The 27,623-nt window shown below is 43.8% G+C and overlaps 1 protein-coding gene across 1 annotated transcript in view; it reads right to left on the reverse strand.

The window, feature by feature from the left end:
• The window catches only part of Mamdc2 (MAM domain containing 2), a 180,824-nt gene that overhangs the window by 67,128 nt on the left and 86,073 nt on the right, over nt 1-27,623 (reverse strand). The window contains exons 4-7 of the mRNA XM_005388556.2: nt 27,463-27,547; nt 23,719-23,856; nt 10,488-10,744; nt 5,558-5,651 (exon numbers count right to left, since the gene is read on the reverse strand). Of these exons, the coding sequence (XP_005388613.1) occupies nt 5,558-5,651; nt 10,488-10,744; nt 23,719-23,856; nt 27,463-27,547 (574 nt within the window). The remainder of the gene's footprint in view (nt 1-5,557; nt 5,652-10,487; nt 10,745-23,718; nt 23,857-27,462; nt 27,548-27,623) is intronic.

Below are 27,623 nucleotides of genomic sequence, written 5' to 3' on the forward strand. Positions count from 1 at the left end.
AAGAAGCACGGTGGGCCAGGGGTATAGCTCAGTGGCACAGGTGGTTGGCTGGCAAGCACAAGGTCCTGAGTTTGATTCCACGTACAAAAAAAGAAAAGAAAAGAAAAGAAAAAAAGATGTTGGAGACCACTACAAAGTGGCTCTGAGCTGGATTTACTATTAACCGATTGGCTTTCTGTGTTTACTTGTGAGTTGTCTGAAGCTTAGGCACCTTGTCTGAAGATAGACAGTGGACTTACAGTAAGTAAACCTCTGTGAGTCCCTGGTCACCCTGAGGCCTGTATTGGCCTGTGAAGCTGTGACTCCTCAAAGGACAAGATAAGGCCACAGCTGAGGATGTTTGGCTCCAACCCCAATTAACTACAAGGAGACTGCAGCTGCAGGCTCCACACTCCTACAATAAATACCAACCTAAAGATAAGGTAGTTCTGATTGACATAATTTACTACTTGGGAAAATTCTCCCAAGGTCCTGCGAGATTCCCACGTTTTCTTGAGTATCTTCCTCCTTTGTTTGAAAATCAATAAATACTGGTTTTCCAGAGAAGTCTTGGTCTAAACTCAGAGAATATCGAAGCTGTAAGGGAGTGAGACCCTCCTGGAGCCCTGAAAACATTTCAGTTGTCTCATTTATTTAAGCCTTCACTGTCCACCTGCTTGGGAGATTGCGGGCCTGATCAGCCTGCAATAACTAAGGGTTCTTTAACCCGACAGAAAAAAGCATGGCAACCAAATGCTACAAAGGAGCCAAGATCCAAGCTTGTTCTGAGGACCACAGAGCTGTACAGGATGTTGTTGGTGGAACTGGAAAAATTGGTGTATGGACTTCAAGTTAGCTGATGACTAGTATTAAATTTCCTGAACTTAATAATTATCTTATAGTTATATTGGAGAGTGTATTTGGCTTTAGAAAATACACAATGAAACATTTAGGGGTAAAAAGGCACAATGTTTGCAACCTACCCTTGCAAGGTAAGGACTCTACCGCTGAGCCACATCTCCAGCCCTTGCAACCTACTCTTAAATGACTGATAAAACACATGTGACAAAATGTTAACAATTTGTAGATCTGGCTGAAACATATGGGAGTTCTAGACAATATTCTTGCAAATTTTGTCTGAGTTTGAAATGAAACAAAAGTAGTTTCTGAAAAACAAAAAAGTTTTAAAAAGTAACTAATAACACCTTCCAGAAAATGAGTATGAAGACAATTTCCCTGTATGACTGGAACCTGATAGTATCTCAAAACTTATGGCCTAGAAACAAACTCAGAGAGCCAGATATGAAAAAATGAAATTAATAGGACTCTCAATGGATTAGCTCATGCTCTGCTCTGCTTGATTCTGTCAGCACAAGAGTGTATTATAAGCCCTGAAGACAAACTCTGAAGAATGAATATGATGTCTACCAATAGGGATCCTTCAAATTTCTCCAGTGGAGATTTGAAACCACCTTATGAAGGTCTCCAGTATTAATAAACCCTCTGCTACCCAGTAGTGAAAAAATGGATGGAAATCCAATGGAAATCAACAGATGGCCATCTAGTTCCTGAAATGCTGGAGCAATCTCAAACACCAAGGCCAAAGACATGGCAAGCCAGCAAAATTACTCAAAGCAGCAACCTTGGGTGGCTGCAAGAGAGTCTTACTTAGTTATTAGGTGGAAAAGGGAAGGAGATAGTGCTAACACTTGAATGTTAATAGCAGTTTTATTTATTAATTATTACTATTTTTTTTGGAGCACTAGAGATTGAACCCAGGGCCTTACACTTGCTAGACAAGGCTGTACTATTGACTTACACCCACAGCCATTTATTTCTTAAATTTTAGGGCAGGGTCTTGCCAAGTTTCCAAGCTGGTCTTCAACTTGCAATTCTCCTGCTTTAGTCTCCCCACTTCACTACCATGCTTGGCTCAGCAGTTTTACACATAACCAGCAAAACGTGGGAGCAGCCAGTAGGTGAATGGATGCATGAACTGCTACATCAAGAACACGGAATGTCACTCAGTGCTAAAAAGAAATTAGCTCTCAAGCCAAGAAAAATACATGGAGAAAACATAAATGCATTACTAAGTGAAGAAAGCCAATATGAAAAGGCTAAATACTATATGAATCCATGATATGGTATTCTGGGAAAGGCAAAATTATAGAAAGAGTGAAAAAATCTGAGGTTACAGGGACAGGTAGGGATATTCTATATGGCACTGTAGCGGAGATACCTGTCCTTACACATTTGTCCAAACCTAGAGTAGGCCTCGACATAAACAGTGATGTGTATATGGAGAAGGGCACATGAGAGATCTCTGTGCCTTCTGCTCAAATTTGCTGTAAACCTAGGAGTTCACTAAAAAATAAAGTGTATTAAAAAACAAAGCAACACAAAACTTGATAGAAAGAAAGGATCACTTTTCTCCATCGTGGTGCACTGAGTTGTACAGAAAAAAAATTTCCTGATGTGATTCTATTCTTTTGCTAAATGTCTACTCTTAGGAGCGGATTTGTCTGTGGTCTGATAAAAAGGAAATCTCAAAAGTGTGACTCAGAGACTAAATCTGTTCCACCTAGCATGCTGTTTTTACCCCGGGACAGTATCTGATGTGGCCAGAGGGCCTGGTGGTGACCCCTACACTGGGAGCTGCCCGGGATTGGGCAGAGACAAAGCCTTTGTTTCAAGCTTGTTTCAGAAGTGTGGTTCCAGTGGTGATCACAGATGGAGCTGCTAGGGAGTGTTAATAATATATTCAAAGGAATAGGGAAGAATCAGCGAGATGGAAGCCCTTGAGCTTCAGGTGATAATCACGGGGTAGGGGAGAAAGAAAGAAAAAAGAAGAAATAAAGCCACTTGTGGCAAATTACCAAAAAGCATCTCCATGCAAGTTTTAGTTAATTACTTGCTTTCTGACGTTTGAACTTCTTGGAAATGAGAGGCTTTGAAGATAATCTAATTAGCTGGAGTGTGTTGCAGTTTCAGAAGAATGATCAGGAGTGCTTCCCTTCACTTTCTGTGCTCCTCAGAGTTCATGAAGACAAACTCAGCGTTGGCCTACAGATCTAAAGGGCTCATCAGCCCTGCGGTGCTGGAAGAGACAGACACTGGGGGCAGGGTGCTCTGAAGGCTGCTAAACTTGCAGGGTGGTTTTATTTCAGTGGACGTAGCTCAAAGCTGTCTTGGGGAAGAGCGATGACACAAGGGGCTGGGCAACTGGGTGTGCTGTGAAGACCCTTGAGGGCATCTGAGATAAGGAAAACCGGCAGCTTCAGGTACAACTTAGGCTGCTCTACTGGATCTGAGTTGAGACTAACAAGAGGTCTGGGCAGCATGTTGTTGGTGAATGGCCAATGTAGTGGTCCTTTGAGAGGAGTACCATAGGTGTCAGGATACTCCCAGCCTGGGCGTGGGGTGAACTCAAGCCCAGAGAGCTGGAACACTCAGTTTGGCATTGGGCATTAAGGCAAGATTCCTAAAAGTGGACAGAAATGCCTGTTAGATACCCAAGAATGTATAGACTATGAGAGAGCTTACTCCTATAGTGTAAACTGCAGGCCAAACATGGCAATGGAGAGGGAGTTTGTGGTTGGAAAAGACTTGGGAAAGGAAGTGCTATAATTTAAAATGGGGTGGTTTCGCTGTCCCTTGAAGGCATACTGGGGGATTACTTGGGGGAAGCCAAGGGACACTGGTTTAACACCTGTGACTCTCTAAAGGATCTCAGATGTGGGAAACTGGATTACCTCTAAACTTAACTAGATGGTAAAGACAGGATGGTTCATATGTTGAAATAATTCCTATCTCAGCCTACTATGGAGATGGCAAAAGGAAACTTAGGATCCAGCTGGGTAAGCAGACACAACAAGTTAGGAACTAGCCAAAATACAGAAAAATATTGACACCTGTTATGAAACATAAGGGCATAAACTATTTGTGAAACACAAGATAAAGTGTGAAAGTAAAGGGCTAAACATCAAGAGACCTCTAGAGATCAGAATCTGCCCCCACAGAGCTCAGTGTGTGTACCGGGTAACAGAACAGAGGAATTGTAGCTGGGTTATAGCTGAGTGGCACAGCGCCTTGCTTGGCAAGTGCAAGGTCCTGAGCTTGATTCCTGGTACCAAAAAAAAAAAAAAAAAAAAAAGAAAATGTAAAGAGGAAAAATAATGGGTATTGGAAAAGAGGAACTGTCTAAAAATAATGATAAAGAAGTTGTGCGATTACTGTTAATGTAATTGGAATATTAATTGGGGTTAGGGAAAGATGACTTTTTTTTTTTTAATTTTTGTTGTTTTGAGACAGGGTTTGCTATGCAGTTCAGGCTGGCCTTGAGCTCACTTTATAGCCCAGGCTGGTCTCAAACTCACAACGATCCTCCTGCCTCAGCCTCAAGATCACATTTTAGAGTAGAATAATTTTTGTTTCTGTGTCAAATTTCTGTGTCAGATTTAGATTCTCTTTCAATCTTTGATTATTCTTTGATTTATATAACTTAGAAATATGTAAATCCAGGGCTTGGTGTGTAGTTAAGTGGTAGAGAACTTGCTTAGTATGTGAAGGTCCTGGGTTTGACCTCTAGCACTAGGGGAAAAAAAAGGATAGAGGTAAAAATATGTAAATTTAGTATGGTTCTGTTTCGCTACTCTTTTTTTTTTTTTAAATACAATCAGTAAAAAATAATATTTTGTTTTAGCAAATTAGGTTTCTTTCTGATTCTGGGGTAATAGTTTAGCACCAGTACAAAATATTATCTTTCTTAGACCCTTCCTAATAGAATACATATATCTGAAACCTTATTAGAGTCCAACTTTACCATAAGTGAAAGTCAGACCACAAAAGTCAAGTTCAAAAATTTATTTCCTGTGCGCTAAAGGCCAGGATGAGGGCTCATTAGTAAGATGGGATGACCATAGTGTCTCCCTGGGCCCTTCAAGGAAACAAATTCACTGAATGATAAGGTCAGTTACATTCATATGTGTTATCGTTGCTATTATATTGTCATCTTTCTTTCTCTAAATCATCTGTTTCTTAGTTGACTTTGAATCAATTTGTTTATCTACTTAACTGGAAAGTAAAAATGTCAGGATAAAATTATATGAGGGTTCAATTTGAGAAAAAAAAAAAGTAAGTAAATGAAGTGTATATAATACTCAGCCAAAACCATCCTAGAGATGTATTTAAACATAAAAACATTTATAAATCTTGGATAAAGTTGGAAAGGGTTATTATAATCCTCTTCAGTAGCTTGTAAGCAGTTTTTGCATGTGTCCTGCCACCCATCAAGATACCCTTTAAAAACAAAGATGAGTTACAGTAAATTAATACTATTTAAATTTTCTTTACCAGCAGGTAGAGAATGAAACATATGGCTTCAGGAAAATTAGACTCACTCTGTCGGGGACAAAAGCAAGTAATATTGCAGAAAAATGACAATTCAGGTCATGAATTTTTTAAAGGATGAAATAAGAGAAAAGGTGAGAAAATAAAAGACAATTCAAAGCATCTTGAGACTGAGTATCTATTAAGAAAGAATAATTAAATGGGAAGTAGAAAAAAAGAGAACGCTTACCTGTCTGATTTTGGCAGTGAACAGGAGAGAAAGAAATATCATCCAGGGCAACATATCCTCCTTTGGGACCATTGAAGGCAACTTCAAAAATAGCCTAGGAGGAAAATGACATGTTGCCACATGTTTACATACTTCTCTTAGGTTTAAAGAGAAGTAACCATAGTTTAAAGTGATATGCTACTCAAAGCAGGTGAGTCCAAGTCACAGGACATATAATTATATTCCCAAATACAACTGTTTCAGAAAAACCCTACCCAACTCATAATCTCTTTTAAGAGAAGGAACCTGCTATAATCTGAGGGCTTTTGTCCTCTGAAAAGTTAGATGTTGAGGTCTAATTCCTAGTGTAATGGTATTAGGAAGTGGCTCTTTGGGAGGTGAGTAGGTCCTGACAGCAGAGCCTTCATACATAGGATTAATGCCCTGAAGGGGGAGCTTGTCCTTTCCATCATAAAAGGATACAGTGAGAAGGCACCAATCAGACACCAGATCTGCGGGAATTTTCATCCTGGACTTCCCATGTTCCAGACTTATAGATACATTTCTGCTGTTTATAAGCTACACCGTTTATGCCGTTTTGTTATCACAACCCCCATGGATGAAGACTTCCTAAATTTGCATTTAGTGGTAGATATTTCCCTCTTCCTTGAGGGTCAGCTGCAATGCTCATGTTGTTTTTGATATAACTCCAGAATAACTTCATTAGCATTATGAGGTCAGATTAAAGGAAAACCAGGCTAAGTGGAGAAAGTAGGGCACTTTCTCCCCCTGCCATCCACAGGAAGCTAAGCCATCTGAGTTCCTATCCCTTCTTCCCACACAGAGCTCTATTAGAGGCAAAGATGCAGTGATTGGAGATGAGTGCCTCGATCTTGGCATGTCCGGGCATGTTCTAACAGACAGAGAGAACGTGGAGTAATGAGTTCAGCCCCTTTAGTTTTGCTGTCTTACCGGCCACTGACAGCGTCTGAACTCAGTTGTCTTTCTGCCTGTGACTATGGGGGAGGATCAGGTGTGGTCAGCACAGCCTTGGTATGTGTAGGGAAAACCACCCAGGGGCTGGGGATTTAGCTCAGTGGCACAGTGCCTACCTGGCAAGTGCAAGGTCATGAGTTCGGTTCCCGGTACCAGAAAAAATCCAAAAAAAAAAAGAAGCAAGAAAACCACCCAGGTGTGCAGCCCACACTGTGTGGGCCGAGAGCATAAGAAGACAGTGTGGAGCCGTGTGTGCAAGGCCCAGGCAGGTGGTATCCATGTACGAAGTGGGGTTGCTATGGGCACTTTTGAGAGATGGGGAAAACAGATCTATCCAAAGGGGGCAGCAGCTACTCAGCTTCAGCAATGGCTGATGTTTGGGAAGTCAGGAGGGCTACAGGCTGGACTGTGTTCCCCCAAATCCATACTGAAACCCTAACCCTCAGCACCTTGGTTTGTTACTTTATTTGAGAATAAGGTGATTGCTAATGAAATTGGTTAAGATGAGGTCATATGGAGAAGGGTGGGCCTGTAATCCAAATGACTGACATTCTTATAGAAAGAAAGGGAAAACTTTAGGTGGAGAGGCAGATACACAACAGCGAGACATGTGAAGACGAAGGTAGAGACCTATGAGCCTATCAGTACCAAAGACTGCCAGCAAGCCGCCAGCAGCGGGAGAGAGGCAGAGAACACATTCTCCCTCACGGCTGTGGAAGGGACAAATCCTTCACTTGATCTTGGATTTCTCACCAGCAGAACCGTGAGACACTAAATTTCTATTTTTTTAAACCACCCACCCTGTGCTACTTTGTTATGGCAGCTCTAGCAAACAAGCAGAAGACCCAATGTGTTTGCATCTAGCAGGTTATTAAGAGGGTCTGAATCTCTGATTTTACTTGAAATGTTTGGATTTTTTAATTCTGGTAAGTAATTAAAAAATTAAAACAAGCAAACCACAAGCAAAAAACCCTCCCAGGAACCAGACAGATAACCATGCACTAGATTCTATCCATGGGCTTACACTTTGCAACCTTTTCTGAAGACAGCAGTGTCTTGGAGGCAGACAGGCCAGAGCCCAAATCCCATTGTCATTACCTCCTAGCTGGGCAACCTTGGATCCATCACTAAATCTCTTGCAGCCTCACTATTCTTATTTATTAAAATAAGGATAATAACACCTTCTTTGTGGTGCTGTTGAGGAAATTAAATGAGATAATATATACAAAGACCCTAGCACAGAGTCAGGTACATAATAAGCTCTGAACTAATTTTACATCTTTGCCTTCAGGCTCTCTCTTCAATTCTTGTTCAGATTTGTGCCCAGGGTGACACTAATTAGCTTGAGTGGGCCTAGTCTCTCTCCCAAGCCTCAGCTTCATTTTTGAAAAATGATTGGACTAGAAGGTTCTTAGGGTCCCTGTCAGCTTAGTTACAATGTTCCTCCTGGACCCAGACTCTCCCAAATGCAACGGGGAGCCCTGGAGGTTTAGCTCTTACAAGAAGCAAGGGCTTCTTGCAAGAACAGATATGGACATATAAGAAGGGGCCAATTACACTTACAAACTTGACATAGATCCATGACATTGCGCTCTCAAAGCTCTGGCTGGTAAAAGAAAATGACAGAACTTGGTTTGTCCTGAGCAGGTAGATTAAGAATGACATCTCTGATGAGAATATGGTAATACAGCCCTCATGCCAACATGCTCTGTTATTCAGGAAGACAGTCTCCAGTGCTCGTTTTCCTTTTTAAAATTCATTTGAGAACGTGGTGATACTAAATTTACTGATTTCCTCAGGACAAATTCCCATTTTTGGCAATTACAAGAGCAAATAGTATTAGCAATAGATTCAGATCACTGGAGTAACATCACGTACACGTGGACCCAGAGAGGCCTGTTGAGGTTTAGTAGTGCCCAGCACTGTAACTTTGCAAATGCAGTGTACGGATTTATTATTATTGTGGTGGTTGTGTTACTGAGGATTAAATTCAAGACCTTTGCACTGAGCTACATCCTTTCAGAACTTTAAAAAACAAAATTTGAGACATGGTCTCACTAAATTGCTGAATTGCTCAGTCTGGGCTTAAAACTGTGATCATTCAGCCTCAGCCTCAGCAATATTTCTCTCATAGAAAGTATGAACATTTTAGATGGTTGCATAAGAACAGTTGGTAGGGACATTTTTGTGTGTGCATGCCTGTGCGTGTGTGTGACTCATTTTATTATGTATTAATAGAAGAAAAATACTCGGAAGAAGAAAAATACTCAGTACATGAATTTCTTTTTTTTTCTTGTAACCCAAACTTACCAAAAATTTTTCTGTTTGGCTGCAAGAGAAAATTGAGGCCTGGTAAGACTGGAGAATAGGAAATAGCACACATTCTGCAAAAGACATTGTGCTCTCTCTGGGGCCGTTGGGGGTGAGGGGCACTGGGGAGGTAGGAAGAAGGTGGGGAAGAGGCAGGCACGCCATCAGTAGATGGAACACATCAGAAACCAGGACCCAACCCAGCATTCTCTGCGGCTCTGCAGCAGGCTAGCAGATGGCACCACTGAAAAGCAGCCAGAGGAATAAGCACTTCTGCACTTTAAAGGGAACTGGGAGAGATATTGCAAAAAGCGCAAATTAAAAAGTGGGGGTGTTAATAACTTGTGACTAAGACCCGCTTAGAGTGCCAAGTCCTTCCAGCAATCTCACACATAGAGCAACCAGAAGGCTACACCCAGGATCCTCGGGGTCCTTGGGGTCCTTAGACAAGGCCTCCTCTTTCAGCTGTAGATCAGATCTCAGTCTCAGATGTTTCCTAAGCTCTTTGGCATTTGCCAGCTGTGTGACCTAGAAAAAAGATGTTAAACTTCTTGGACACTGTTTTCTCCTTTCGTATCTGCAAATACGGGAATAGTTTTATCAGCTTTGTTAGTAGGAATTGAAAGTGCTTTGAAATTCTGAAATACACAGATAGATGTAGGCATATATTCATGTACGTGCTTGGGGAAAGGTCTGCGAGGATAAACACCGACATGCTTGTAGTCCTCATCTTTGTGAACAGACTTGTGGTATTTTAACTTATTTTGCTTCTCTGAGTTTTCTAATTCCTTGCCCTGAACATTTATCACTTATATAACTGTAAAAATGCCTTTAAAATAAAGGCACCAAGCTTGTACCAAGTTAGGGCTTCACTAAAAAGTTCATTTCTGGTTTTGAGACATTATGCTGCAAAGAAACAAGTCACTTTTTTCTGGCAAGACAATCCCTCAATGAAGAGAAGACCTCAAAGCTGCTCTCAAGAACGGAAGTGCAGGAATGAGTTGCTCAGAGCCCGAGATCGTCTTGTGAACTGTGGTCACAGTACAAGGTCCAGAGAGAGGGAGTGCCCAGGAGATCTAGTTGGTTGACTGGCTTTTTCCATATTTATCCTTATTAAAAATACTATTGCTACAACATGAAGGTGATAAAAGAAAATGGCGGAAGGGAACACACAAAGGGGAGAAAGATGGAGAAAGGAAAAAAAGATTAAAATAGAGTTACAAACAGGAGTGCAAGTGCAAAAGGAGAAAATGGTCATTGGGTACAAAGTTATGGTTAGATAGGAGGAACGAATTTCAGTGTCTAATGCATGAGTATAGCTAATAATATTATATTGCATAGTGCAAAGTAGTTAGAGAGGAATTTGAACGTTCTCACTACAAGGAAATGATAATGAGTTGATGGATATGCTGATTACTTTGATTTGATCGTTGCTCACTGTCTACATGTCTCAAAACATCACACTATACACCATATACAATTATTTTTGTCATTTGAAGGTAAAATGAAACTTAAAAGTAAATTCAGTATGTGCCCACTTTAAAAAAAAAAAAACACTGAGGTACAGTAGGAGAGAAAGGCTATTGAGTATGTGACCTCCATGTCTATCCGGGCCAGGGCACACCTGGTTCCCTGGCACACCTACCTCCATGGGGTAAGGAGCACTGAACTCGACCTCTGCGAGGTTCCAGGCAGCACTCGCCGGACTGTCCACCTTCCACAGCTCCTCATACCGGCCAACCATGTCCCGAGTGTAGAGGGAGAAGACGTTGCCGTTTCCCTGCTGGAGCTGGTAATAGAAGGACAGGCAGCCAGAGATGGGGGCTGTGGTCATCGGGGAGATGAGCTGCGCCACCTCCTGGAAGTGCTTGACATAAACGGAGTCCACATACATGTAGTGCCCTGGGAAACACAGGTAGAGCACAGGGTAAGACAGGCTGTGGGGTCGCAGAGAAAACAGCACGATTCTGCGACTCACTTCAACATAATTCATGGGAGTGGAGGAGAGGAAGCGTGTGGGTTACAGCTGAAAACAGTCCCGCATGTATGGATAAATGTTGGTGCTGGGACACGGGCATGTGGGCTTCACGGATGAGGTAGATGAGGACCATTCCTTTTATTTCTCTTACTTTTGAAAGGGCAATGAGTCATGTGTAAAGTGCTTCAATTCTGACAGGATGAACACACCCTTGGGAAGGAACAGAACATTGCCTCACAAGCCGCCTCTTCCCAAGACTTCTTTGAATTACAAGACTGTAAGAGCATACTGAGCATGCCATCTATTATGAAAAGGGCAGGAAAAGACCCTCTGGACACTCTGACAATTTATACAAAATGTCACTGTGTTTTTGAGTGAAACTAAGACTGTGAATTCAAATTAGATGGCAATTTGTGCACCCGTAAAGGGATGTGTATGTTGATCAGCACTGCGGACAGGACTGGGACTCGGAAGTCGGAACTTGTGACACCTCTTCTGGCAGACCCCGTGGGTGACCTCCAGTAGCAGGCAGGAGCAGAGAACCCGTGTGGCCACATGGAGACTGCTTTGATTTGGCATCAGAGAGAACTGACCTTGAGTCCTGTTCCCTATCGACTAACGCTGTCACCTTGAGCCAGTTTCTGAATTTGTCTGGGCCTAGTTTCCTGAGCTCTGGTATCCGAGCAGGATTGGTTCCAGGACCATCCAAGGAGACTCCAGTCTGTGGGTGCTCAAATTCTTTATATAAAATGGAGGTAGGATTTGCATATGGCTTACGTGATCCTTCCCTGTACCTTAAATCATTTCTAGAATATTTTTAATACCTAGTGTGATATAAACTCCATATAAATATTCTGCATTTATTAGGGAAAAATATCAAGAAAAGGTCTGTACATATTTTGTACTGAGGCAATTTTTTTTCTGAATGTTTTTCAGAAATGGGACCCTGGATACAGAGCGCCGACTACGTACCTAATAGGGTTGACATGACTATTAAATGAGACTGTCTGTAAAGTGTATCTGGCATCTTGTAATTGCCTAACATAATTATAATGCAATAAAGTAATGCCATTCATGAATCTAGAACCATATTTGCCCTATAGTTTATTTTCTATAAGGCATAGCTACTATTATGAGCAATTTTGTATGAATTTATTTAAACAGTCACAGAGGGGTGCTCTGCAGTGTATCTTGGACAGACTATTATTTCTATTTACAAGCTCAGAAAAATTACTACTTAATATCTTTGGTTTTATGATATTGTGCCTGGTTAATAAGAATTTCTTTTCCCTCCCCAAATGAGCAGTAAGATTATTAGGAACAATATAGTATATGTAACTCATTCTTTATGTCTAGTACACTGCTGGTTTGTGGAAGGCCCTCAACATATGGTGTTTCAAAGCATGAATACAGTCTCTGGAGGGTTATCACCCTACTATGGCAAAGGGAAGATGGACAGATCAAAGCTCACTTTTTCATGGTGGCATATTGTTCAATCCCCTGGATAATCTCCCTTGTTTAAATGTAATTTTTCTTATCTTCCTGTTAAGCCATGCAAGTGTGAATAAACAGAGATCACAAACTCAGATGCTCAGGGGAGCCAGCCGGATGAAGTGTGTGCATGATGTGGGTTGGGTCAGGGAGAAAAGACAGGCTGGTAAATTAGCTGCCAGCATTTGAAGTCGTATTTCTCCCGCAATAAGAAACAGCAATCGAGCATCCCCGGGAAAGCTGGGAAAATAGGGCTGGCTCCCTGTTCTCACCGTGCCATCATTAGCTGGCAGAAGGAGCCTGTGTTCTGCAGCCTGCCTGGGAGTGCGGCTTGCAGTCCAGCTGCTGCCCCATCACCCAGCCCAGCGCTGCAGGCTTCTCCCACCAAAGCCCCAAATCCAGGTTCGTATGGCAAACCTATCCATTTTTCAGTGATGCTCCTGGTATTAGTTTCTAGGGCTGACATAAAATACCACAGTCCTGGAGGCTACAAGTCTGAGATCAGGATGTCAGCAGGAGGCTGTGAGGTGAAGTTGTGTCCCAGGCCTCTCTCCTGGCTTCCGGTGGGGTGCTGGCCGTCTTTGGTATTCCTTGGCTTGTAGCTCTTAGTCTTTCGATAGCATTCCCTCTGTGTGTGTCTCCCCCTCTGTCCCAACACCCCCTTCCCTTAAGCACACTAGTCATGTTGGATTAGGGGGCCCCTCGACTCCCATATGACCTCATGCTCATTATGTATGCACTGACCCAATTTCCAAGGAAGGTCACATCCTGATGTGCTGGTGGAGGGCTTCAGTATGTAAACGTTGGGCAGCACAACTCATCCTAAAAGGAACAGCCCCTAGCAGAGTTTTTAAAACTTTGTGTGCACCAAATAAACATATCTGCAGACTGGACATGGCTGTTAGAGTCCACTTGGTCAGCTCTGTGAAGGATTTTTCATTAGGGAGAGGCAGGTTGTCAGACTGGACCAAACCAAAGAACCTCTGATATGGAAGGAAAGCTATTCTTCTTTATCCTAAGCTCAAATGGCCTCTAAATCAGTCCTAAGGACCAGTCAGCCCTCACTGGAACATTCTAGTAGTGGAGAATGCAGGTGACAAGTTAGCCCCTATAACAGACCTCTATGCACGAAGAACTCACTTGGGCCATTCTTTTAAGATTGTGGCACACAGTGTACATACACTATTCTTACTTCCTAATTGTTTTGTTATGGAATTTTTTTTTCATAGAAGTAAGAAGAATGCTTTTTAATACTTTATTAATATTTACATGTAGTACATTGAAATTTTTAAAGATCATTATAAAAAAATAGAACATATGGGAGTATCAAAGGCAGAGCTGAGTGCCAGGCATGGTGGCACATGCCCATAATCTTAACACCGAGAAGCTGAAGCAGGAGGGTTGCTTCTAGTTCAAGGCCAGCCTGGGCTATACAGTAAGTTCAAGGTCAACCTGAACTACATAGTGAGACTTGTGTCTCAAAAAAAAAAAAGAGATGAAAGTTGGGTATGGTGGCAAACACCTGTAATCCCAGCATTCTGGGAAGCTAAGGCTGAAGAATGCCAAATTTGAACCCACCCTGGGAAATTTAGCAAGACATGGTCTCTAAATAATAATATGTATATATAATGGGCTGGGATGTATGGGGACATAGATCAGTGCAGTATCACACCAAAAAAAAAAAAAAGCAGAGATGAAGTATGTATTGCCTGGTATACTACATCTTACCAGTGAAACAGAATCCCTTTGCAGATGTGCATCAGGGGAACTGAGCGGAGGAGAAAGAGCAAGAACACTTTGATACATTGCTCACTCCACATGTCCATGTGCAGGCCGAGGAGGTGGCCCGCGAGTTCTCCATGAAGAGAACTTGGTGCTGCGGGAACCAGAACTGCCAGTCGGTCTCAGCTACCTCATCTTCGTGTCTGTGACAGTGTTTTCACCAAGGCCACACCACTGAGGGTTGCTCAATGATTCCTCGCCAGCATGGCCTCTCCTCTTCCTTAGGACCTGTATCCTGTGCTGAGCCTCCCCCTGCCCAGGCCACACTGTGACTCGTGGGCCCAAAGGATTTTCTATGCTATGGGCCCCTTCCTCCTCGGCAACATTAAAAATCTAGTCTATGACTACATTGGCATAAAGATGAACGCAATCTAGGTATGGTATGCTATTGTATTTGTTATTTCTATACTCATCTTTTCCTTCTGATTTTAAAACTACTAAGATTATGACATTTTTATGGACCCCTGCAATGTCATGGCGATTGAACACTGTGCCCACCGCCCCTGGTGAGTTTGCTGACCCTGTCCCTCTCTGACTTCTCTCCCCCTAGCCCTTCACCACCTTCTCCTCTAATAAGTCTCTTTCCCACCTGACTCCAGCTTAGTGTCTGCTTCTTGGGGGCCCGAGGGGACATAATCCTGAAGAGAGAAGTCACTCTGCCCAGGGTGAGGAGCCTGTACCTCCAGAGATTCTAGACGACTCTCAGTGAACCTGAGAAACTTCACAAATCCACTTGAATCTATTCAGTTGCTTTTGGGGTATGCTATAACTGTACTGAGCTAAGGAAACTTTTCACCTCTAGCCCCTGATAAAGTCATCCTGCCTGCAGAGGCCAGACATCTGACAGTCTCCTTGAAGGGACCATTACTCACCTGCTATGGACAGGACTTTCCCTGCATTTGCAGTTGAAGTGCCTCATTAACAATTTGTGCCAAGTGAACCACAAGCACATTTCTGATCCAAAAAGGACCCGGCAAACACAATGTGATCTGAGTGAGTCAGAGAGGCTGCAGGGAATTGGGCCAAGACTGCTGACGCCAAGTCCGGCATGGTAGGGCTAGACTAGACCACACTACAGTGTGTTCCCTTTCTTTTCCTCTTTATCATTCATACTGATGATCTGAATAACAACAACTTTCTCCCTGGGAAACCAAACACAGCTCTGACCAGTGTATCATCTCTGATGAAGAAGAGGGAATGGCTCAGAAGCCAGCTCTCTGGTGTTGGTTCTAGGAGGCAAGGCTGGAGGCACACAACGGCCTTGGCAGACTGTGTCGCCAGTACAGTCTCCTCTGAGGAGCCACCAGCAGCTGGGTGGGTGCAGGTGTCATTAATGTTCCTTTCCAGGGACAATAAACAAGGCTGCCTGGAGTCCTTGAGAAATTATATCTGTGTCTTGTATTATGGGAATTTTCCTGCGCAGTACAGTGAGGCCAACCTTCCAATCTGGCCCAGGGTCCTTGAGCTCCTGAACCTCTGGGAGAGGTGAGTTTTGTCAGATCAAGGTTAGAGTAGGGTGAGACTGGTTTATGTATGAAATGAGTACAGATGGACTTCGGGTTGGTAGAGTCCTAATAATCAACAAAATTATTGGGAAGCCCCATACTCTAGAGATTTGAATGTATCAAAACTTTAAAAACTAAGGACTTTATATACGGGAGCAATGTGTTTCCCATATAAGAATCGGGAAGTTCACTGGCACACTGCTGAAGTCTGTGCTGCTTTGTCAGACAGATCAGAAATGAATCTCTTGTTCTCTAATTCTGATTATCCACAAAGAGCCTGAGAATTCTAGGGAAAAATTCAAATTCAGCCAAAAGATGACAATTCTTGATAATGCCAGTGAGAGGTCAGGTCCTCCTGGGATGATGTCAGAGCACTGGTACTGCGCCCTCGCTTTGGAAGAGGACACTTTCCTTCCTTGCAGCCACCCTCTGCATTAGCTAGACTTGCAGGTGGAGCCAGTGGCTCCTGGTAGTCAGCCTTTTCCCCTGGATCAGGAAAAGAACCCTGAGGGCAGACCTTGCGTGTTTACGTTCAAGCAGCCGGCTACCCAGTTTCCCCCAAAGACTGCCCGTGGTTTGGCTGTGATGCCAAAGGCATCCTGACTCAGCTGTGATTCGGCCCACTGGCCTCTGTTCTCCGACTGTGTTGTCTGTCTGTCTTGCGAGCTGTCAGGACAGGCTGTTCCCCTGCTAAAACAGGCAATGTGGTCTGAAGAAGCCTGCCTGGTGGAAATACCCACTGGTCTGCTACCACGGTGTGCAGACTGCAGACGGCACCCAAGGACAGCAATTTAACCCTCCCATTTTCCTACTCCCCAGTCTGACAGTCAGGCTCATAAACCCTTAGTTTGAAGTGTTTCAGTGGTTTTTACTGTCAGAGTGAAACGTCGGTCTTTTTATATAGCTTTCAAGGATGATAGAAATGTAAATGAATGCTAAGTGGGATTCTCCTAGTCTTTGCTAAGGCCTCAAGGCCAAGAACAAAGGTGGGAAGAACCTCTATTTTCTAAAGAGGGGTGCTAGGCCATTAATATGCTCAGTGGCAGCACTGGGCACCTAAGGTGACCCCACCAATCTACAATTATTTATTTGTTTTTTTAGACAGGGTCTTGCTATGTACTTCAGGCTGGCCTTGATCTCACTATGTAGGCCAGGCTGGCCTTGAACTCGTGGCAATCCTCCTGCCTCTGCCTCTTGAATGCTAATATTACAGATGTATACTACCATGTTTGGCCCAGCCTACCAATTTTATGTCATCTCCACCCTCCAATCTGTGCATGTAAGAAGGCTGGCGATGGATCAGAGAGATTGGAGACAGGGCTCTTCCCTTGCTTCCTTCTTTCTTTCCTTTCTTTTTATTTTCTTCCTTCATTCCTTCTTCCCTCTTCCTCCTCCCCTTCTTCTTCCCTCCTCCTTTTCCATCTTTGCCCTCTTCTTCTCCTCTTCCTCCTCCTTCTTCTTCCTCTACTCCTTTTTCCTCTTTCCCTGCCTCTTCCTCCTCTTCTTTTTGGAGAGAGCTGTCTCAGAGTTGACTTGCTGCATGCTTCCTTTTGACCTTTTAAGGGAAGAAAAGGGATTTGCTTCCCCATTCTTTCCTTGGGAAAAAGGCCTAAGCAAGGGCTTGTGAAAGGTGGAGCAGGGAACCTGCCCTTTAACCTTGTCCCTCCCTGTAAGTGCAGAGAAAGTCCTGGGCTCTGCAATTGCTTTGGGCCTTGAGAGACAAGTGATCAGAGTTCTCAAGAGAACTTCACTAGTGAAGCCTGAGTCTGGGGAGTATTGAGACAAGTGTCTGACACTTGATTGCTGGCTGGGAAGCTGGCTGTAGGTCCTGTAGGGGCAGAATGGAGAGGAAGAAGTTTTGTTTCCAGTAAGCTGCACTTCCAGAGTTTGATAAGGCAAAGGAGTTGAGTCTTCCCTTAGCCTAGGAAGGGAGCTGTGCTACAGTCCCTTGGAAGGACTCTGCTCAGCATGGTAATCCCCATAGAAAGGGGCTGGTGGGGTGTCCCATCATCCATAGGAAAGAAGGGGATCCATGGCTGACCAGCAAGAAAGCATATCCCTGTCCAGGAACCATAAAGTGAGATTCCCATTACTCACAGGAAAAGTGGTCAGATTTGGACCACCGACAGTGCAAATGGCATCATTTTAAGATTAAACAGTACCAGCAAGTAAAATTTTTTGTCCCCAGCCCTTTTCTTGCTGTTCTAAGTCCCACTGTCCCTCGCCAACCTTGATGAAGCCAGAGCAGCGTAGCGAGTGGGAGAAAAGGAAAAGAGAAGAGGAGGAGGAAACCTTTGTTTCTGCTGCTGATGCTGTTGCGCTGGGCTTAGTGTTAAGGCAGCTCTGAATTGGCTGAGACAGTGGGGCTGTGACTCAACTGAACTTAATCCTTGGAAATGAGCTGTCTGTTAATACATGAAAATGGCCAGGAAGCCATGGCAAGTCATCCAGCAAGGGAGAAAGGCAATACAGCCGAGCTTGCACACAGGCAATGATACGGAAATTAATAAAGCTGCCTCCCCGCCAAGGGCTTCGCTACAGCCTAAATGGATCAATGCAGAGAGCGAATGAATAGGCGCTCATAAGACAGCACTTGAACCCAATCCAAACGAAAATGAGACAGGAAAGTCTTGAGTAATGGAGAGATGATACATCCGTCTCATGGCCTTTGATGGAATAAGATAATTCTAATGTTATTTTAGGTTTTGAAACCTTGCCCAGCTCCTTCCAGAGTGGCACCCTGAGCTGGCTTGATTTGAAAAATTTCGGCAAAGAAATGAGTCTCCTTCATTATTCTCACAGCAATTATCTTCTTCTGCTAAGGCGCGTAATAAACAGTAAGGAATGCAGCTGTCAGTAGGTTGCCTCCTGAAAGATTTTATTTCACTTCATAAAATATTAACACAGAAATAAGCCCATACACAAGGAATCCAAATTGAGTAAGAGAAAAACAGGATGAAATCGCACTCCCTCCTGGGTTCTGAAGACCCACCACAATCCCTTGTTATCTGCTTCTGTCATAGTATGTTTTCTTACCTGTTTCTATCATTTGACAAGAATTTCAGGACATAGTACTCATTTAAAAAATCTTGATTTTTCTGTTTGGGAAAAACTGTTAAAAACACACAAAGAAATGAAAGAAAACTCATATCTACGTTGTACTCTTCAGATATATAGTCAGTCTTCCAAGACCGGCACCCTGCTGAGAAGACCTCCCCCAGCCCTCCCCGAAGACCTCATGCTCCTCAGCAGGCACCGAGTTCCCTCACCCCTGCTGTCTGCTTCTCCAGTTTTCATCTGAAAGCAAAGGCATAAACTGTTCCCCTATGTGAGCGAACCCAGGGTGAGCTCATATAGAGCAAAATCTGCTGCTGCAGGCAGACATCTGAACCATTTCATCTTTACTTTGCCACCCAAATTGATAGAGCTCAGGGAAAATCAATACACCCAGTGGAAGGCAAATGAAATAAGAGATGCAACCTCTATCCTTTCCAGAGCATTGGGATTTTTCTTTTTCTTTCTTTCTTTTTTTCTCTCAGAGTGATCCTGGGCAAACCTTTGAGTTAAACGGGCAGATCTCTTCAAATAAAATATTTTAGAATCTTTAGATTGCATCTTTTTTTTTTTTTTTTTTTTTAGCTCGATCTTATTCAAGGGAAAAAGTTACCTGGAGGTTCAGGAGTTAGGGATGTGAATGTGTGCATATGTGCGTGTGTGTATGTGCGTGTGTGCATGTGTGTGTGTATGCATGTGCATATGTGTCTGTGTTGAGCAAAGATGAGAAGGCTGTTGGCCAGGCAATGGACAAAACTTGAGTCTAAAAACTGAAGAGAATTTGGAGAAACAGCAGAGAAGAATTGGAAGAAGCAAGTGGAATATAAGCAGCTAAGCTTCCCACTAGCATAAGTAGGAAATAGCCCAGGATCTGGGGCTATTCCACCAGCATCCTACACCCTAGCATTCTCAGCACTTTCCAAATGTGAAATTACCCATCTGCTCACACACCTCTACTCATCGGCATAAACCACGTTCATCTCTCTCATATTCATCTAGCCAAGTTCCAGTTTTGCATTACTTCCTCTAGAAAGCCTTCCATGAACCCAAACTGAGGCAATCCTTCATTATTTATGTGGGTCTGTATAATTTATTTTATGTCTCTATTAGTCATGTATCACTGTGCATGTCTATTTAGCATTTTGTCATTTAGATAATTTAAGAAATGCTGTAGAATACATTAACATGGAACTACATTAAAAAACTGTGAGAAGTCTTGAAATAGAGATCTGTTTAGCTTTCTTTAACTCAGAGTTTCCCCAGTTTATTCAATCATGTAGCACCTTCTTCCTTCACATAAAGAGTAGTATAGCCAAGAACTGATACTTCAAGGAAAAGCATTTTGGAGACGTTAGTTCCTATGATCTCTTTGAAGTTGTTATTTCTGTATGATCAAAGTATGCAGGAATGTCTGACAAATATAAGGAGCTTATTAAGTGTCTGTTGAAGAAATGAATGAGTGAGTGATTAATGAAGAAGCCTTCTTCTAGTGGCTGGACTCTGACCAGACTAACCGCATAGACCATGGATTGCTGGAAGGGAAGTAGAACTTCTTAGAAGTGTTTCTGGCAGGCCTAGGGCCAGCCTCTCCTTTCGTCAGTGCTGACATCAGGAGACTGAACGTGTTTGTCAGCAAAGCTGGCTGCCTTTGAAGGTGTTTTAGGATAGTCAAGAAGAGAAAGGATGGAAAGGGGGAGGTGGGCAGCGGGAGAGAGGAGGGGGCCGGGGAGGAGGACAGAGCGAGTGCAGTGGCAGGCGTGACAGCCCACACCAGCGGGTCTCAGTGTTCCTCAGGGTGACCGCACCACTATGGCTGTCTCGCCCTCTTTAATCAAGAAAGATTTTAGAAAACTCAGGTCCTCTTTTTCTCCCTTCTTACTCCCATTAGTACTTTTTCTTCTTTCTAATGCCAAATGCAATGAGCTTGTAAGTATCTGGAGAGACCCAGTACAGTTTTGTATCTTTTTTTTTTTTTGGTTTTTCTCTGGTACCAGGAACCGAACTCACGACCTTGCGCTTGCCAGGCAGGCGCTTTTGCCGCTGAGCTAAATCCCCAGGCCCCCAGTACAGTTTTGAAACAGATCTCAGTGGGTGGTGAATTTGGAGATGTTGATGGTAGCATGATGCAAAGAGAGGAGAAAAGCACAGCGCTCAAACTGGGAGATCACTGACTGCAAATTCCTCATTCGCAAACAGGCCAGGGGAGGCCGTGAGAAGTTAAGGGATTGCTCAGAATCAGAGAGCGCTCAGCCAGGCCTGGAGCACAAGCATCCTGACTCCTCTCCCCTGTTCTTTCTTCATTCCTCATGGACACAAATATGGCCAGAAGACTCTGCAGTCACAGGTGAAGGACAAAGGGTATGGATTGCACACTGACAATATCGTCAAAGCGATTAGCCCATAGCTCTGCTTCCTCTCCTAAGGAACGCACCGCCAGCTAAGGCTTGATATCACTGAGGAGGAAAAGCTACACACTGAATACGCAGTCACAGGATCACGACTTTGGTTAGGCAGAGGGCTTGACTTTGGAACTACCTTTAAAGTGATTTGGGAAAAGTTCTCTAAAATGTCCCCATAGTTAAATTGGTTCCACAAGGTAATTGTGATAATGATACCAAGTATTATTGCAACTTGAATCTATGGGCTTTTTAAGATCTTTTCTACTCCTTGCATTAGATTTTAAGACATGACAGAAAAACAATCCTAAGACTAGCCTAGTGCCATACACAGAGAAAAAGTTATTTTGCTTTTCTTTTTGAAACTCCAAGAGATGGTTTAGTTACTTGCTTTGTTTTTTAGACAAAGGTCTCAAGGGCGCTTTGAATCAGCCCAATGGACTTAAAATACTCCTGCAGATTCGTAGGTGACCGGTTAGCATTCATTCTACACGGAACAGTCACTTCTGATGTGGCTCCTGCAGTGGCCCAAATAGAGACAGGCTGTGTATCTTTAGGATCCAAATATGGGCCATACACAGGGAAGACCCAGTCATTTGCCATGAGCAAAAGTTCTAAACCTTAGTTTTTAAAATGGGAAATGAATCCTTTTCTTTTTCCTTATCTTAGTTCCTTACATGAAGGACCTAAGTGTGTCTAAAGAAAGCCTGTTGAGCTCTCTTTTCATATTCTTGTTCTACCTTTCTGTCCTCCATCTGCTGAAATAATCACCCTCAGGTTCATGCTCCTAAATACACTGCTATGAAAGCATCTCTCCGCTGTGCAAAGACCTCCAATATAGAAAAAATAAAGTTGAATTTTTGTAAAAAAAATGAAGTAGAATTTTCTTTCCTGCCATTCAACAGCTTTCAGAATTTTCCTTGCACTGCATCCTCAGCCACGTCTCACTCCTAATTACATCTTGTAGATGACATCTCCTCATCACTAATCCATCTCCCCCTCTGGGTCTCTGCCTGTCAAAATCATACCCATCCTTCAAATACAGTTCACGTCCTTTAGCCTGACTTCTAAGAGATCCATGCAATCAGTGTTTGAACATCTAGCACTTTTTTTCTGGGTAGAGAAGGACCACTCTCACAGCAACCAACACGTAGGACTTTGTCTTAGGTTCATCTGTGGTAGAAACCTCTTTTTCTTGAATATATATTCCTTGAACCTAGAAAGAGGCCTGGCGATGTCATTTCCCCCATTATACCTAGTTCGGGGGTGACTGAATAAAAACTCTAGAGACAAACAGAGTCGGGTTTGTCTTAAACAAGCAAGCCTCCCGAGACACCAGTCTTCTTATATGCGGTCAGTTACAAGTATGTTGCTCAAAGGAGCCTCTGAACAAGTTGAAAAAGAAAGGAAAACTGTAGAATAAAGGCCGTACAGCAAAAGTTGACCAACTGCTTGTCAGCTCATGTACTGTTTTTTAGAAAATATTCACTAACTTTAAAACCCTGAGAAATTTTACGTTTAAAACGCTTTCCTTCCTGATTATCTTGAAAAAATCAAAAGATCTAGCGGAGGTCTCCACAGAGCCCGCATTACCAGAGGGCACACATTCACTGCAGCTCAGCAGTCTTTGTATGGAGTCTTCACCCCGTCTTCGCTCCGCCCAGGTCACTCTCTATCTGCCTGGACCCCGAGCCTGAGACCTCGTACCAAGGGGGAGAGAGCCTGGGAGCGGAGAGAGTAAGACCAGGATGAAGCCCGCTCAGAGTCAATGTATTATTATTCAACTGGTGATATGGCAAAACATATTCAGATGATGAGAACATATAGTGCATGCAAGAAAAGGTAGGGATTCATAAAATGTCATGTCTTGAGGCTTGAGTACACACTGTCATCACCAGTGAGTTGCTGGGACCAAGTAGATCGTTTCAGTGTCTCTATGATAAAGGGCAGTGTTTACAGCAAAACAAAATTCTTACTGAAAAGCCTCTCAGTACAATCTTATTGCTTGGAAAAGAACTGGAGCTTGAAGACTGGACTGTTACGGAACTGCAGGGAGCCCTAGGCTTTTGCAGTATCTGCCAGGGTCCAGACAACAGCAGTGGTAACCCACGCATAAGTAAGGCCTTGCTCTGCTCCTTTCCGGGAAGGCTTTCCGCTGACCGGTTCTCTCCGGTAACCTCGCAAAGAACCAGCAGATACGGCCACCTGGGGGCGCTGTTGCACACCACATTCAGAATTAATCAGCAGTATTGGCTCTCCTAGCTGTCATTAGGCCTTTCTTAAGGATTTACTCCCATCCGTCCATCTATTTTTATTGAAAAGCTACCTGGGATTATTCCAGCCTTGCCCTTAGAAATAAGAACTACTAAACAACAGGTAGATAAGAAGTAAAGCATAATATGGAAAAGTGAAAGTGGCAGCAGAGGTCATGGTAAAGTAAAACCTTTCACTAAATGGACTTGTCTTGAATTATGGAGCTCGTGCCTGTACTTCATTTCAATCTCACTGTTTATTCTTCCCGACTCTTCTACGGGGGATCCTGGTTACCCATTCAATATCCACCGTTCTCCCTTCCCTGCTGATAGAAACCAGGCAGGTCAAGGTAGGGAGCAGGAGGGGATGGCAGGAGAACTCATCCTGGGAAGAGGAGTCCACTTGCCCCTTACTCACCCAGCTCAGACTTAAAGGTGTGGTCCTGTGGGAGGACGGAGTGGGAGGTCTGAATTGTTCCTCCGCCCACAAACCAGTTCACGTTGGGATTCCAGCGGTTCACAAAGCCACACAGATGGTTCTCTTCAAAGTCACATTCTGGTGGGAGAGAAGAAAATAACTGCTTCATAAATGTACGGTCACACATGCAAACACTCCCGCTCACTGCAATCTGCCTTTAGATATTTGGAGGTTCCTCTCTTCTTTTTCTTTTTTTCTTTTCTGTTCTTTTATTTATGAGTTTTTTTTTGGCTTTTTGAGACAGGGTCTTGCCATGTAGTTCAGGCTGGCCTTGAACTCATGGTGATCCTCCTGTTTCAGCCTCCCAAGTGCTGGTACCACAGGTGTGCACCACCACATCCCATCTCCTCTTGTCTTTTGCCCACTGGAACTTCTGTGCCAGGACTGGACAACACTGGCCCAGAAGAGAGATCCTGAGATGAACTGAGCTGAGGTTTTTCCAATTAATAGCCCTGAGGCTTGTTGTATGACTCATCAAATGTCTTAGCCTGTTTCTTCCTGTGTGAACAGGAGACAGGTAAAGTAAAACATAGGGCTGTTTTTAGTACAGACAGCTGCAGGCACAATGCCAAGCACATGACCAGTGCTGGGTACAAACTGACCATTCTTGTCATTCATCTTTATCAAATCAAATCCATTGAAAAACTATCTTTTGGTGCTGGGGTCACACACTCCCAGCCTCATCATTTGTGTTTTAGTGCACTGTTTAGGCTTATACTCTCAGCTCTAGAGTCTGCCCACCCCCTTGGCTTTTTTTTCCATCTCTTTCTCTTCTGAAGGTGTGAACAAATGCCCAGAGCTGAGGGCACATTTGCTGGGTTCTGAAATCCTTTGATTTTCTTAAAAGCAAGAACTTAGTCAGAGTCGGCAGGGCAGGCATATTGTGGCTCTGGGCCCCTTCTGCAGCTCTCAAGTAGAGAAGAGAAAGCAGATGAAGAGACGCTTCTCCTTTTTAGCGGCACTGACATGTTGACTAACATTTGTTCCCATCAACAGGCTGTGTTAGTGGGAAAAGAAATTCACAAACCAGTGCCTCTACTGACTCCTGTTGGGAGTGGCTGGAGCTGGACATTGGTCCTATGTGTGAGAGCAGCAGCCACAGTGCCTCAAGCAGTCAAGCCCCTCAATCTTGAGAAAAACATCCTGCCTGGACAATTACAGTTATTAGTCGCTAGGCAACATTACCTCTGGTGATACTAACTTTGCAAGGGTATAAATAAACACCCCTACCATTGTAGTTCAGTCCTCTTCCTCATCAGGTAAGAGGCCAGGCCGCTCCACCTGACCCCAGCTTTTGTCTCTTGTCTTTATTTTCTAAATCCCCTCGCTGTTTTCTCCCAGTAACCATCAAGAGAGTGAGTCCTACAGACTCCTATAATCCTGCAATTAAAAATACAAGAGATGATTGTGTTGACCATTCCCCACGGATCCCCCTCAGCCCACCCTTCCTTCTCACCTCCTCTGTCCTCCAGAGGGTGTCTGGACTGTGCTCTGCCAGTGGAGGTAGAGGAACATGACTTCCGGGGCTAGTGCTCCCAGCTCCTCCTGGCTATGTTGTTACGGGTTGGCCATGTCCCTTTACTGAAGGCAGCCTACTTAAGAAACCCTCACTATACAGCTACGTCACCTCCCTCGCCCCTTTGGACCTAAGCAGGACAATGGCTCACAAGTCATCGCCACCACTCATGCTGTGTCACAGCGCTGCTCCTTGCTGGTCTCCTTGACCACTCACTCCTCTCTGGTCTCCTTGGTGAGCTTCCCCTGATTCCTCAGGTTGAGTGTGCCTGGGTTTCCACCTTCCTGCCAAGATCCTAGCTGGCAGAGTCATCAATGTGTTTTTACATTGGCAGCCACAGAAAAGGTTTAAGATTTACTTTTCCATGCATTGCCTGCCAACCAGTGCCCAACGCTCAGTGCCAAAGGCTGGCATAGAGTATAATAAAAGCAAACTATTCCCTGGAGTGCTAGGCACTATTCTAAGCATTATTTATGAACTTACTCCTCGAAGGAGCCCCATTTACTAACCTCATTTTACAGATGAGGAACCGAGAAAATAGGTACCCACGAGGAAAGGAGAGTTGAGAGGGTGATCACACCGTTTAACAAAATAAAATGTTGTCCTCCCTTTGGTTTTAAACAAGCTGAAAGCCACCAAATAATTTGAAGAAAGGCCATGGACATTTCTTGAGTGCTCAGCACTGTACCAATCCCTGTCACAGCCACGATCTCATTAATCTTCACGGGAATCCGACCAGGGAAGCATTTTATCCCCATTTCACAGCTGAGGAAGAGGCTGAGCGGCTCCGTGAATTGATGGAGCCAGCAGGTGGCGCTGCAGGGTGACGCTGGCTCCATCCGGCGCGCTGTCCCTGTCCCCCGACAGGCCCTGTGGGTTGTCGCCCAGATAGAGGCTCAAGAAAGCAAACCTGGGCTCAATTTTGCACCAGAGATGCCATGAGAAGACACATAGGGGAGAAGTAGGACTCCAGGGACCTGGCAAGCGTTCCTTCTGGTTCAGAACCACATCTATATATCTATATCTATATCTATATCTATATCTATATCTATATCTATATCTATATCTATATCTGTAGATAGATATATAGATATAGATATTTGGGTACTGGGAATCGAACTCAGGACCTTGTACTTCCCAAACAGGCGCTGTGCCACTGAGCTATATCCCCAGCCCTCAGAATCATCTTTGACTCTCCACTCACTTCACACCTGCATCCACTCAATCTCTAAGTACCATCAGTGCTGAAAACACTCTCAGATCGACCAGTGCTTCCCTTTCGTACTGTGAAGCCCCCACTGAAGACCTTCGTCATGTCCCCTCTGTAAGGTCGCGATGGATTCCTAAGGTTCCTGCTAGCTCCTACACCTGCATACTTTCCTCACCTTCTGCTCACTGTCCCGCTGCACTCTTCATTCCTGCTGACAGCTCGCATATCACACTATATAATCCAAAAGTTCAAGCTCTCTAGCTAGGTCCAGACTTCGGTATGGGACTCCCTGAGTAGTACAGATTCTCACTTCCAACACCTGATTCAGCCTCTGCCTCTGCCTGGATATGGTCTCTCCCTTCTCCCCACGGGGTCTGTCCAGAGACGGCCCTTCCCTTCCTACCCAGACCGCATTCACTACACAGACATATGGCCAGTGGCAGACAAGAAGGTGAGCACCTGGAGGGCAGGTACTATCCTCTTTTCATTCCCTCTAGAAGGTGGCGTGCAATGGGCACCTCACCAACCCTGCTTCAGCAGAATCTAAGTGATAACTGTGATTAACCCGGGCAATGGCAAACCAAGACAGCAACAGAAGAAAGGAGGTAACATCCTGCCTGCTTTTCTGGCAAAGGCTACAAAAAGCAGTTTACACCAACCCAGAAACGATCTGAGAACTTGTTGAGGTTACGGTGGCAAGGCTGGGTATACAGTCATTGTGTCTACTTTCCTTTCATTGATCCAGGCAGTCCAGGAAAATGCTAATGAGCCTTCCTATGCTAAAGACAGAGAAATAATGTCCAGCATTCAAGTGACCCTAGCAAATGATTTAAAACACTATGCATTATGCAGTGTGCTCTACAGTATACTTGGTCTTCAGGATTGATTCAGTGCCTCTGGCAACAGTAGAGTTTAGAAAAAAATGTACACGTTCTCAAGCAATGCAAAGAAAACTCACCAATACAGTAGCCGGTGGTCATCTTGATTTCAAAAAGGGCAATGCTGGCTGTGTTTCCCTGTCCGAGGACACCTTCTATTAAAATCTGCATAACACATAAGCAAGAAGGGGTGTCAGATTTCTTTTTTTTTATTTTAAAGATAAAAGGAGGGAAACATTAA

The sequence above is a fragment of the Chinchilla lanigera genome, unplaced genomic scaffold, assembly GCF_000276665.1.
Source record: "Chinchilla lanigera isolate Chin_1 unplaced genomic scaffold, ChiLan1.0 scaffold00033, whole genome shotgun sequence".
Classification (NCBI taxonomy): Eukaryota; Metazoa; Chordata; class Mammalia; order Rodentia; family Chinchillidae; genus Chinchilla; species Chinchilla lanigera.